At 35.4% G+C, this 14,021-nt stretch overlaps 1 protein-coding gene across 4 annotated transcripts in view; it reads left to right on the forward strand.

The window, feature by feature from the left end:
• IMMP2L (inner mitochondrial membrane peptidase subunit 2) overlaps positions 1-14,021 on the forward strand; it is a 941,241-nt gene that overhangs the window by 293,275 nt on the left and 633,945 nt on the right. The window contains exon 5 of one of the 4 annotated variants that reach the window (XM_043872108.1): positions 3,546-5,556. The exons of the other annotated variants lie outside the window; for them this stretch is intronic. Coding sequence (XP_043728043.1) covers positions 3,546-3,630 — 85 coding nt within the window. The 3' untranslated portion in view covers positions 3,631-5,556. Of the gene's footprint in view, positions 1-3,545; positions 5,557-14,021 lie in introns of those variants that run through there. 4 annotated transcript variants of the gene reach the window in all.

Consider the following 14,021-nt stretch of genomic DNA (forward strand, 5'->3'; position numbering starts at 1 on the left):
CACAATTACCATGCCATTTTTTTCACTCCTAACTCTTGTTTGGTTTCCTATCTCTCTCTCAGTAACTGGGAAAGGTCTTACAATGGCTTACATGGTACTGCACTTGCCGCCTCTCATTTACCACTCTGAACTCACCATTTTATGACTCCCTTCCCAATCATAATGTTCAGCACACTGGCCTCCTTGCTATTACTCTCTGAGCAAACAAATAGGACTAGACTGTCAAATCAGAGAAATGTGAATCAGAAATCTTACCCACTCAGTTCAGTTCAGTTGCTCAGTTGTGTCTGATTCTTTGTGACCCCCATGGACTGCAGCATGCCAGGCTTCCCTGTTCATCACCAACTCCCAAAGCTTACTCAAACTCATGACCATCAAATCAGTGATGCCATCCATCTCATCCTCTGTCATCCCCTTCTCCTTCCATCTTCAATCTTTCCCAACATCAGGGTCTTTTCACATGAGTCGGTTTTACACATTAGGTGGCCAAAGTATTGGAGTTTCAGCTTCAGCATCAGTATTTCCAATGAATATTCAGGACTGATTCACTTTAGGTGGGACTGGCTGGATCTCCCTGCAGTCCAAGAGATTCTCAAGAGTTTTCTCCAACACCACAGTTCAAAAGCATCAGTTCTTTGGCACTCGGCTTTCTTTATAGTCCAACTCTCACAATCATATAGGACTACTGGATATAAGCAATCAAAAGATTTAGACAAACTAGAGAGATGTCCAGGTTGGTGAAGGCACCTCCCAAGGTCCTCCCCACATTGGAGCTAATCCTCTGGCTTAGAATAGATAAGCTATCCAAGTGGATTTCATGAGATTATCGTAGACAGAGGAATGTTTAAATTATAAGACTTCTTCATTTTATTCTCTAGAGTTATATCTGTATATGATAGAGACAAGATATATATCAAATAATGTATTATTCAAGGAGACTTCCTTCACACAGCTAAGGTTCTATTCACTAGATAATCCTGAGCTAGGTACATCTTGCTATAGGCATTTCAGAGATTTTCCCTTCTTCCTGGATAAACACCATTCATCTACTACTCAGAAGTCGAATAGCAAAAGGTTTAGAGAGTTAACTGCTTTCCCTGTTATCTTCTTCCAACCCTTCCCATCCCACCTCCCCACTCTTTCCTCCCACTTAGGCAAGCACAGTCCTGCTATAGGTGGTGGCACTTGATCTTATGTCTTCCTGAAGTGCTCTAGACTCAGACTTCTCACAGGCTACTCTTAACTTCCTTCACCTCTTCTACACTGACCTTTCTTGATGAGACTTCAACCCCACTCCCAGATACAGTCGTTTCCCAGCCTTTGCCCTTCTCTACTTATTCCTGTTTGAAATAGTATTCTTTCACTGGTCATCTTATTTACAGATAATTTGTGTCAAGAGAAGAGAAGTCCATGGGAGCTGAGATTGATGCTTATAGTTGTATCCCTCGTTCCTAGCACAGCGCCCGGCAGTGGCAGGCTCTCTGTGCTTGTCAAGAGGATTCCTGTTTCTCCTTGCCTGCACCACTAAGATGGTTGGAGACCTCATCTCTTCTCCTGTTGACTGTTGTGGTCATCTCCTAACAGACTGCTGGCATACTGTTTCCAACGTGCTCTTCTGAAACTTGAAGCTGCTCTGTGAACATATCTCATTCCTGCTTAAAATCCGTCAGTGGCTCCTCATAGTTTTCAGGAGAAATTCCATCTTAGCATGACACCTGAGGCTTGATTAACTCTCCAGCCTCATTGCAGTCTTCCTCTCACTACACTTAACGTGCTTTCCTTCTCATTTCCCCCCTAGATTTTCATGCCTGAAATGCCTGTCTGAATCAGCTGAAGAACTGGTTCCTGATGATTTAGCCTAAGGCTCTTTCCTGTAATGTTTCACCTTATTCCCTTTAGTCTGGGTTAAACGTTCTTCTCCAATAGCAACCGTGCCTGTCTTTGCTGTAGCATTTATGCATTATGTAATAATTGTCCTTAAATGTATATGTCTTATTCACTAGACTTCAAGCTTCTTGAGTTCTATTCATTTTGTATCTCTAAGACATTTGGTAATTTGATTCATAATAGACCTTCAAAATGTGTTGACTATGTGAAACTCTAAACCAAAGGGCAAAAGGGACTTTTAGATAAGGAGTAGCTTAAAAAAAAAAAGAAAAGTTTTATCTTGATTACACAAGACACAGAAGACTATCTCCTTAATCAGGTCTTGTAGAATATACGAGGCAGTAGTCATAGAGAGTAGCAACTAGGTAGGTACCCCTCCTCGGGTCAGGTCTGGGAGGGAAATGACATTGCTGAGAGTTGGATAATGCACGGGGAATATTATGCTGTGCATTTACTTCAAAGTTCTAAATTTTGAGAAGGGCGCTTTAAGCAGGAGACTTGCTCATCTTTACCCCATCCTTAAAGGCCCTGGAGAAATCGGCCGCTATTGAATCCTTGTGATTTTATAGAATAGGTCAAGTTAAAGAAGTTAATGGAAATCTTTTGACCCACGAAATTATTATATTACACTACAAGTCAAGTGTTAACTAGAGAGGGCACATTTTCCACTGAGACTCACAACTCTTGGCTTCTTAGAATTTTTATTCTTGATTCCAAATATCAAATCTGTCATTTCACCATATGCTTTATCATCTCCATGCGTGTTTACACTGAAATCAAAGATTAATAAGTGATAATTTTTAAATTGCTATTTTTATTTACTGATTCACTAATTTAGGCTGATATGGGTTTTATTAAACTCATATACATGGGAAACTTTATCAATTGGGTAAATAGGAAATTTCTATATATAATTTATCAGCTTCCAGGGTGGCTCAGCAGTAAAGAATCTGCCTGCAATGGAAGAGCTGCAGAAGATATATACTCGATCCCTGGGTCAGGAAGATCCCCTGGAGGGGGATATGGCAACCCACTCCAGTATTCTTGCCTGGAGCATCCTATGGACAGAGAAGCCTGGTGGGCTACAGTCTAAAGGGTCACAAAGAGTCAGACACGACTGAAGGGACTTAGCATGCACACATATATAGTTTTTATATTCCTGTAAATTGTAATACCTATTGCAATTGCATAGTTCTTTAGAGAAAACAATCCCTTTCTCACATATTTCACATAAAAATGACTAATTCTTATAACTGTTTTTCAGCAGTGCAATGCATTATGATTAAAATGTTTTGGGAAATAGGTTTATAAGGTGTAGAAAATATTGTTATGAAAAGATTGTTATGAAAAGATTCTTATTAATATAAATCTTCACTTGACTTATAGGTGTTCCCCCAAAATATCAAATCTGTTTTGCTTTGAACTGAATATAGTCTTTTTAGACCAAGTCCAAAACAGTCTACCTTAATACTAGATTCTGCTTTGTAGTGAACTGGCCATAGGACCAGTAGAGTTTGATCTCAGTATTGCAGAATTCAGGCTACAATTTAGATAATTAATATTTTGGTTCCTCAGTTATCTGCTAGTAACTCTAAGTACTGCAAAATGAAATTTTAACATGTTAACTTAAAAATATGCTCTTATTTTCATAAAACCAGTATTTTTGAAGACATTGCTATAAATATGCTTCCATTGCATAGAAGATACAAGATACACAAACATGAGCGGGTGCTTAGTGATTAATTGAAGACTTCCTGCTGTTTTCTGAACATTTGTTAACACATATTTGTGAGTATTTTACCCTTGATCTTCTTATTTTGAATCAATTCACCTTTTTTCTTCTCAAGTATTTACCTTGTACTTCTTTGTGATTAACCCACATTTAAGGGATGACAAGTGAACTGATCTTTAGTTCATTTCTCCAAATATCTGCTTCTCTCAAATTTGTGATAGAAGCACATAAGAACAAATCTTAGTTATCATTATTTTATTGATGTTCTGGCAGTTTATTTAGTAGCCTTCATGCCAAAGTGATGGGGTTTAATAATAATACGCTATTGTACTAGAAAAAAAAATGCTTTGTTTAATTATTGGTTCAAATAGCCTTTGGAAAAAGGTGTTTTAGAGATGTATAGGGGCGTATATTTTGTACCAGAGTAATCATTCACTCTGTTGTTTAAGCAAGTAAGTTACTTTAAATAAGCTCATAATGAGTTTTTAATTTATAGAGTAATGAATCAGTAGGGCAAAGAGAGGTGCAAAGTCTTAGAAGAATTTGCCTTGTATAATAACTGAAGAATCACTTGAGTAAAATCCCCACTGAACTAGCTTTTGTTGGATGAAAGAATGCAATTATATTAAAAATGAATACTTCAGTGTAATATGAAACCGATGCTGCCTGAATTATTATGTGCCAAATTAGGTTGCTGTAAACAATAACAAAATGGGTGACTGTGCAAATGAAAGCACTGAGTTATTTAAACTTGCTGTAGCATGTTTAATGAGATGCAGTGAAAGCAGAAAATGTTTAATTTAGTAACGGGTGACCTGAATCAATCTGTCCTACAGAATGACAGGCTTTGGATTAATTTTCAGTTAAAACAAAATAACTGAATAACCACCCTTATTAATATGTAATGTAGACTATTGCACATTATTCTCTTTTAGTAAGAGAAACAGCATCTTTCAGGAGGAATTATAAGTTCCACATGAAACGCTGCTAACCAAATTAAGTCTTGTTTTTTTTTCCTTAGAGAATCTGGCAATGCTTTGTGTTTCTGGTTGGATTATATTAAGATCATAATCTAATAAACCCCTTGAAGGAAAAACTTGTGGTATTTGTCTGGAATATAATTGTGTAAGTCTACTCTATTTTTATTAATTATAGGCAGTAGAAGGTGATTAAATTAAAATGATAGACTCCTTTCATATTTAGACAGATCTGTGGAGTTGATGGTCTACCCAGGTATTTTTTAGTTAAATACCTGAAATAGCTTCTTGCCCTTGTGTTTTCCTTCTTTTAGAGTCATCTCAGTTCAGGAATTTTGAAAACTTCCTTCTCAGTGGGTGTGAATTCACTACTACACCATGATATGTTTGTTTGATACAGGGCAGAGAGTTAAATTCTTGAAGGGCTGTTTTGCATCACTTGAGGGACACTGAGTTTTATAAGTTTCCTGTGATATGGAAAAACACTTCACATTTTTACTCAAATTAAAAAACTTTTCACTCTAGGCAGACTCTATAAACAATGGACATAAAGTGAACATCTATGTGATAATGAGAAGCTGCAAATATCTTTTAAAAATGAAACCGTTTGTTTGTGAAAGTGAAGTGCATTTTACTGTCTTAATCCTCCTTTAATGGGAGGTTTCTTTGATATATTTTACTCATTTGGAGTTGGTTTCCAAACTGAGTTAGAAGAAATAATATGTAGTATCTTACACAATGAACCAAAATGTGTCTCAAAAGTCATACTTATAACCACTTTAGTGTTAGGAATGTTATGATATTTCTGTGTCTAAATTACACACAATTGTGTAAGTATGGTATTTTTATATAATACTGAATATTAGAGTCAAACATTATTTTGCAGATTCAAAAATTATTATAGTTCACATGTGCAGCAGTTGGAGGTGTGGGACCTTAAATCTGGTTTAAAGGCAAAACGAAGTTTTACAAATGCTGTTTTATTACTCTGTAACTTTGGTAAATAACTGTTTTTGTATTTAAAAACTTAATTAGCATAATACTTTAAATCAAAAAGAAGAGTAGAAGCTATTTTTTTTATGAGCTTGCTAGAATATTATCTAAATCAAGTGACTAACTCTTTTGTTTAAAGTAAAAACAATCTTGTTTTCCCAAAGAAACAGCACAGTAGTATTTAATCTCTGTGTGTAAATCACTGTGCTTCAGTTTCTTTTGGAGAGAAAATTTTTCATGGTTTTATTCTTTTCAGTGATGAGGCTTTACACTGTTAGAACTATTGAATGTCTTTAAAAATACAAGGGGAAAAAAAAAGGCAAAAGCTTTTCTTGTCTCCAGAAACAATCCTTGGTAATTGTGGCTTTGAATAATAGAATGTAGATAAAGCTAGTATGTGGGAGTTATTTTCTAGTTAGAAACAGCATATAGATAACCTTTCCTTGGGAAGAATTTTAATGTTTAGTTAGAACTTTTGGTTTGAACAGTGATTACTACAGGATGGTCTCTGTACTTTGATTGTCCTAGAAATGCTCATGTTAACCAGAGTCTGAGCTTTGAAATTAGTAGACCTCTTTTCAAACCCTTGCTTGTCTGTCTGTGGCTCCTTTATTTTTTAGATCCTGAACCTTAGGGCTTACACTTCTTGAGGCTGATTTTTTTCTTCACTTGAAAACTTGTGTTCATAATTCATAACCCACAGAGTTTTATTAGGGCAAAGTGGCACATATGTGAAGGTTTTTGTTAATTATATACTATAATATTATTATATATTATTAGACGGCACTCTATAAAGATATAATGAATCATTTTAAGTGGAGAATTTCTTTGTACAATGATCTCCACCTTCCTTTCTCTCTCACCATTCCTTTGTTCCCCTAATGTTATACTCTGAAATTTTCAAACACTGTGTTTAAAATTGTGGCTGTTAATATTGTACTTGTAACATGTTTGGGAAAACATTCTAACCTCATGGAAAATATGGTATTTAACTTGTGGTTGAATTATCTTTTTTTAATTATGATACTTGCAGTACTTTTGGAAGAGAAATTAGTCTCAGTTTTGACACCCATGTTGATCACTATGGGACAAATGCTTTAAAAATGTACTGATAATAAGCTTTTAAGTTTCCTCCATGTCTTTTCACGGCTTGAGTGTATTTCTTTTTGGTCCTGAGAAATATTCTATTGTCTAGATGGGCCATAGTATACTTATTCATTCAGCTGCTGAAGGATATCTTGGTTGATTCCAAGTATTGGCAATTGTGAGTAAAGTTCATGAGGCTTTTGTGTGTACAAAGGTTTTTATTACTTTGGGTGAATTCTGAGGTATTTGCAACATTTGCAATCAACTATGATTATAAGTAAACCAAGCTTTGAATCCCAGTTTTAAGGGAAATACAAATTCCTAACAAAGAATCCTGTTGTTCATATTAGTAGACCTATTTACAAAAATCCAGTTACTATTATATTTTGGGTTTTTAAAAATAAAAATGTATGGAAATGGGAAAAAAAATGTACTTGTGGTGGTGTTTATAATAGTAGGGACTGTTAGATACAGGTAGGATTGCTTATAGCTCTAGAAGTTTGATCAGTCCAGAATTACTTGATATATTAGTTTGGAATATAGATTTAAAATGGGCTTCCCAGATGGCACTAGTGGTAAAGAACCCAATCTGCCAGTGCAGGAGACTTAAGAGATGTGGGTTCATTCCCTGGTTTGGGAAGACCCCCTGGAGAAGGGCATAGCAACCCAGTCCAGTATTCTTGTCTGGAGAATCCCATGGACAGAGGAGCCTACCAGGCTCCACATCCATTGAGTTGTAAAGAGTTGGACACAACTGAAGTGACATAGCACACAGGCACATGGATTAAAAATAGGAAGTGATTATATCCGAGTATGGGATCATTAAAATTTTTGACATCATATTACTAGAATTTCATTGGAGAGTTGCATATAAGCTTGGTATGTGAAATCAGTATTGATAAGAGCTGAAGATTGTTTTCCAGACATAAAATGTACAGACTAGATAAGCATTTGTAAGTCACTTGATTTTTTTGTATATAAAATGTTAATACTTTGAGCTCATCAATTATACAATAAACTAGTATTAGGTATGCTGGCAGTCCACTGTGAGGATTAAAATGGTACTGTGAGTACAGTACCGGGGGGTGAAATGTCCTATTTCAGAAGAGTTTTTCATCCATGAAATAGGATCCTGTGTTCATTTCTGTTTACCAGATCAGAGATTGATAGGTGAATTAAAAAATGTTCCATATTGGCTATGGTCTGTATTTGTAAGCTTTCCTCTTTGCAGATTTGCATATATTCAAAGGCTTTTAAGATCATTCAGGAATACTTAGGACCATCAACTTTGAGATGAGAAAATTCAAACCAAACAAAGGCAGATTTCTGCCCAAATGAGAACACAACAGGTTGCCTTACTTTTCTCTACCATTAATAGCCACCAAAGCAAATTTTTATCACTCAGAAATTTCTCCCAATGAAGGTATTTGGGGAAGTATGTTAGCTCAAATCTGAGATAACTTGTTACCTGTATTCTGTGTCTTAATGAATTTCTTCTAAATGGTCTTGCAATCTATGGAGTTAGATAATTTCTGAAAATATTTTTGTATGGTACTTTAACGTTTTGAGAAACATTTATTTAGTTGCCATTAAAAATTAATGTATTTTGCCCATGAATCTTGATTTCTGGTTTTCTTTAAATAAACGTTAAGTCAGCGCATGCTGCACCTAAAACCCTGCCAGGTAGTGGTTTGGGAGGCTGAGTTATCATAGACCTCTGAGTTCACTACAGGCCCCTTTGGGCCTGTTCACTTGCTTATATTGATATTACTTGCCTGGCTTTTTGAAAGCATTTGATTTTTGTGAGCTTTTAGATAAAGTTGAATGTAGCAGGTTTTGAGAGCTTTAATACAAGTTGACACAGACTTTGTGATTCTTGGTAAATTTGACCCAGTTAGTTTGTATGATTTTGCTGAAACACAATCTTTAGATCACCCTGACAAAAGCTCTTGGAGGAATTCCATCCATATATCATTGATGTTGCTTGCCATGACCTTGGCCTTGCCTTTCTCTGAAGGGCTTTAGTTTCTGGCAGTCCCCACAGCCAAACAGAATCACATCTGACTTCTTACCTCTGAGCCTTGCATGTCCTCCTGTCTGGAGCACTCTCCCACCCTCACTTATCTGGCTTCACATTGTCCTTCTCCTCTGTGGACAGCCTTCCTCATCTGCCTCCTCTTAGCTGGCTCACCGGGCCTGGCTGAGGCCACTTGAAGACCCGGCAGGCGCCATCTTTGTTTCACTCTACACCTACTCTCTGCAGGCGAATATTCAGTAAGTAAGTGATTCTGAAGTTTTTCTGGTGTCATTTATGTGTCATAATTCCCTCATATCTTTGAACTTTAGGTAGTTTATGTTTGGGGAAATGTTTCATTTTAGTGGGGAAATGACAAATCTCCCCCAACCATGCCCTACCACATACCCCCTTCTCCTCCCCTAAAGGCCCGACCTTTCTTCCTGTAAATACTTTAGGCAAGACCTTTTATCTCAAAGAATTTTATTGGATTATAATGTCTTTTATTTTCCATATTCTCTTTCTTACCATATTTTCCACTTAAAGTTGAAATTATTTGTAGAAATTAGAGGAAGCCTAGGTGATAGTAGTAAAAGTTTTGCAAGGTCTTGGTGCTCATCATATTTTTACTTTTAAAGAAACATTTTTATACAAATTCTAAATATTCATTCTTGTAAATAATGACATCAATCTTGGAAGCTAGTAACTTTTTAAACATATTTTCAGCAAGACTAAGATTTTATAATAATGCTCAATAGAAAACACCATTTTCTAATGCTTGTGACTTAAAAAACTTCATGAATCAGAAACAATATCAAAAGATATCTCTGAATAATTATCTGCATATTGTGCCAGTGTTACTAATCTTAAATAGATACTTCATGAATTCTCAGAAATAGGATTTTAATTTAAATGCTTAAAATGTCCAATTTAGCGTTGGCTTCAAGCCTAATGCAACATTGGAGCCTCATATGATTCTTCAGAGGCTGGTATTCTTATTCTCTCCTGCCTTACATCCGAAATTATTCCCTACCCCTTTTCCCTTTTCCAATGGCAAGGTCCGCTAACTTTTATCTTCTCAAATTGTGTGACAACTATTTTAAATACCCCTGTGACAACATTTAGGATGCTTGCTCATCAGTCATACTACTTCATATCTCTGTAATCTGTCAAATCTGAGTTTATACTTGACTGAGAATTTTTTTCACTGGCTTATTTATAATATCCCATAAACACTCATAAACACGGGTGCACACATGCACAGACCTGCATACTCTTTAACTTCATTTGCTTTGTTGGTTGATGATGCTTACCTTTTTCATGATATGTAATGATCCCTACCACCAGATGAATAAACCATTGCTTCAGCTCAACTCATTCATGATGAAGAGAATCCTGTGAGTGTGGAGTAGAAAGGAAGATCATTCTTCATACTCTTGAATGACCTAGTTTAAGAAGCGACGGTTTGTGAGATCCCGAGATAGGTTCTCCTCTCCTTTTGTTAAAGCAAATTCAGTTTCTCTTTTCTGTTCTTGTGACAGCTTTTTACAGATATGAGATGTTTTGTTAGGAGAGAGTGTACTAGGTGGGCCTTTGGAACAGAGCTTGTATTAGGGAACACAGCTCACGAAGAAAGCAGTTGATAGAGTGGCATTATGTTTTTAAATGGAAGATGGAAGTTCAATAGAAATAGTACTGTCCCCTCAGATGGATAGTTTTTATCTTTAGAAGCAGTTTGTCAATTTTTAATAACAAGAAGCAGATGTATGGAATTGTGTTTTTACTTCTCTAACATTGAAAGTTTTAATTCTGTAATAGATATAAGCTCCCTGTCATATAGGATTGTAGCCCAGTATACTAAGGACTTTAAGAACTGTTGAAATAACTACTTGATGCAAGAATATCAACCTTGACAGCTTGGAAATTTGCTAGTGCAGCGTACACTCCTGACAGGGTGCTTCAGTTATGTTACAGGTTTTAATTCTATAAGAGGTTTAGATCAAAGATTACTAGTGATGGTGAACATTTACAGCATATTAAGTATTTCATAATTTAGCATATTAATAAATATATATTTCATAATAAAAAATAAATATTTCTAGAATGATTGAATGGCAAGTGAACAAGGAAAGGTCAAGTTTAAAAAAATGCTGTTTTTCTGAAGCAAACTACTATCTACTTGAGGTAAAAAGAGTATGGCAGGTTTTTTTTGTAACACTCTTTTTCACTTTTAGACACTTGAGTCACAAGGAAAAGTGCATAAAAAGAGATTTGTTATAGGACAAAAAATATCATATGGTCTTCTTTTTCTTCCCTAGTAAAATACAGCTTACTAAATGTAACAAAATAAGAAATGGTTATAGAAGACAGGATGATGGGTTGTTTCTAAATAATTAAATCATTGTGGAAGGTAACAGCATGTCAGAGTCCAAACTTAATTAGCTGAGGAACATGCACATTATTTCCGTTTGCTTTTTGGAGAAATTCTAACATATTTCCGTTCTTAGCTGCTCAGATTTGCTATTCTCCTATCAGTAGTCATGGTCTAGCTGTGCTTTTGTCTTTGGTTGAGTTGAAAGAGCATTTAGAGTGATCATCCGACATGTCTGGCAATTTGGTGATGCAGGAGGCCTTCAGAAGGAAGAGCAATTAAAGAAAACGAAAAGCCCCCAGCTAGCTCATTTGCATGACACGAGTTACTCACTCAGTGAACTATAAGTGATACACAAAGAACACGGGTGGTTTAGGTTAATGAATTGTTCTTTGAGTCCTGTTAGATTTTTTTTCACCCCTTCAGTAACTGCTTTCCCCACTGTTCCTTTATCTGGGTCCCTGGATTGTGAAGTATTGTTGTCTTGCAGTTCCCTTTTGTTTTCTTTTATGCTCCAGAGTTGGAACTGTGAAAGGCAGCTTCATTTATTGTTTAGTTGAATCAGAATGACTGCAATGCCACGAACAAATTGGACTTCAGTTAGGGGTGCTTTGTCATAAATAATCTTGGAAGAGAATGGATTCTTTTCTAGCTGGTATACTTTAGCCATGTGTTAAAATCAGCATCCCAAAGAGATTGATTTATTGCCAGTCTGAGTGATAGCTAAGCAGCACAAGCCTGTCCTCATCCTGCTGTCTTTTGCTGTCTCTTTCCCTAAAGTATATTCAGCAATAGTTTATGGTGAGGGAAACAAATATTCTAGTTTCTCAATTATCCTGTTTAATTTAGCCTTCACTTCAAAACAAAACAGTTCTACAATGCACAACCCTCTCAGTAAACACTTCTTCATTATCTGGAAAGAAACCTGTTTCACAGATTGATTAAGGGCATTTTTCATAGTAGAGTCAAGTAGATCATATTTTACAAATAGAATGTTAGGACATTTTAAAATTTAACTATGTTTTCCCTATAGGCTTCAAATACCTAAACAATAATTATGAACACCTGTTTTCATTGACTGTAAATATTTTTTTTGTCCATTATATTTATTTTGTTTCAAGTTATTTGATGCTAGAAATCATCTGGAGATGTAGAAAATCTGGTAGTTTCCTCCTTGGTGGAAAGGATATATATGTGTATATATGTATATGTATGCATAAGCATATTTATATATGTGTGTATAAACATACTTTGTACTTCTGTATGAAGATATTAAAAGTGAAAAACAGTATTCATTCGACTAGACCTTGGTCCTTAATATAATGCCATAATAAGTAGCACTTTGCTTTTTTGATTCATAAATGCTGTGGTCAGTTATACTCTGTCAGTATCAATCATTTCATGTAAGTCGGATAATGGCATTAATTGGCACTAATATTTTTAATTGTTTTATTCATGATGCTTTACATGTGTTATTTAACTTGAAGCAAATATTATCTCGTTTGTTTCAGATGAGAAATTTAACATCTAGAACTGTTAAATGACTTACCCTCAAATCACACAGCTAGTAAGTTGTAGAAACAGAATTTACATCTGTGTTTGTCTAGCTCCAAAACTTGCATATTTTGTCTTTGCCTTCAACTTACTGTCTTCTGTAGAGATAAAGTTTTGATGAAGCTGATCGTATTTTCTGTTTGATACATGATACAAAACAATGATGAGTGTGTTTAAGGTGATCTTTTTTTTTTTTGCAAAGATCTACTTATACATTGGAATTATTTTCCACAAATGAGGTACACCCATGGTAACTTAGAGTATATTGACAGATATTTCAGATGAATATACTCTTTTTGGTAATATTCAAAAGCACATTTCATAGTTTTAGAAAATAAGATGCAAATATTAGTTAAATGTTTGTCTAATTCAAACATAAACACGTAAGGTGTTGTTATATTAAGGGGTTTCGGTTGAGAGTGTGCGGATAAAACAGTAGGATTGACTTGTGCCAGATATGCTCAGGGATTATGGTTTTACCACGTGTTTTAGGTGCTCTATGGTTTACATTTTAAAAGCATTTAGTGTTTATAAGACATGATGTCTGAGTAGGTCTTATATCTAATACATAGTTCATTGTGGCAGAGATTTAGGAGTGGGGATTGGGGTGGGTGATGATGTTTAATTTTTCTGACATCAAACTAGCATGCTTGAAAGAGAAATTTAGCAAACTTAATTGGAGTGACTACCAATACTATAAGTTAGGTCCATAGCTTAGATCTATGAGTACTAGCCTTTATAGCAGACTTGACAGGAACACAAAACTGTTAAAGAAAATAGAACTGTTCCTGACATGAAATAATGGGATTGTCATATATACAACACATTGTGCAGTTTTTCCTTTTAATTACTGTATGAGAACAAAATCATGTTTTGCAGCTGGTCCTTCTTCATTTCCATTTGCCTTGACTACATCTCACACCTAGGAGTTTGAAACATGAGAGACAACAGGTGTGAACCTGTACTAATAATTGACTATAGTTCCTGTCCTTCCTTTAAAAATTGGCTATGTTGTAAACATCTGTAATACTAATCAAGACAGCCTTTTCCCCTATGTGTTTGATGTTTTCCAAACCATGGTTAGATGCTATGTCAGAATCAAATCACAAACCCAAGTCAGGTTATTAAATTACTCTTGCTAGGAGAATAGATTTTAAAGGAATGATGAGTTTCAGTCAGTTAAGTGCAGCTGGCAAGCAGCCATTCATAATGGCATAGTGTGACATTGATTTTTGACTAGAAGAAAAGGAAGCATAGCAGTAACTCTGTATCCTTAAGGAAACATTCTATATTATCGATGTACTTTGTTTCCTTAAAAGCCACTACCAAAACTTTATTCAAATTGAATTTTTTGATTGTACTAATAAGGAAACCTATTCATCGCTGAAGTCAAAACATTCATTATTA

Source organism: Cervus elaphus, chromosome 18, assembly GCF_910594005.1.
Source record: "Cervus elaphus chromosome 18, mCerEla1.1, whole genome shotgun sequence".
Taxonomy (NCBI): Eukaryota; Metazoa; Chordata; class Mammalia; order Artiodactyla; family Cervidae; genus Cervus; species Cervus elaphus.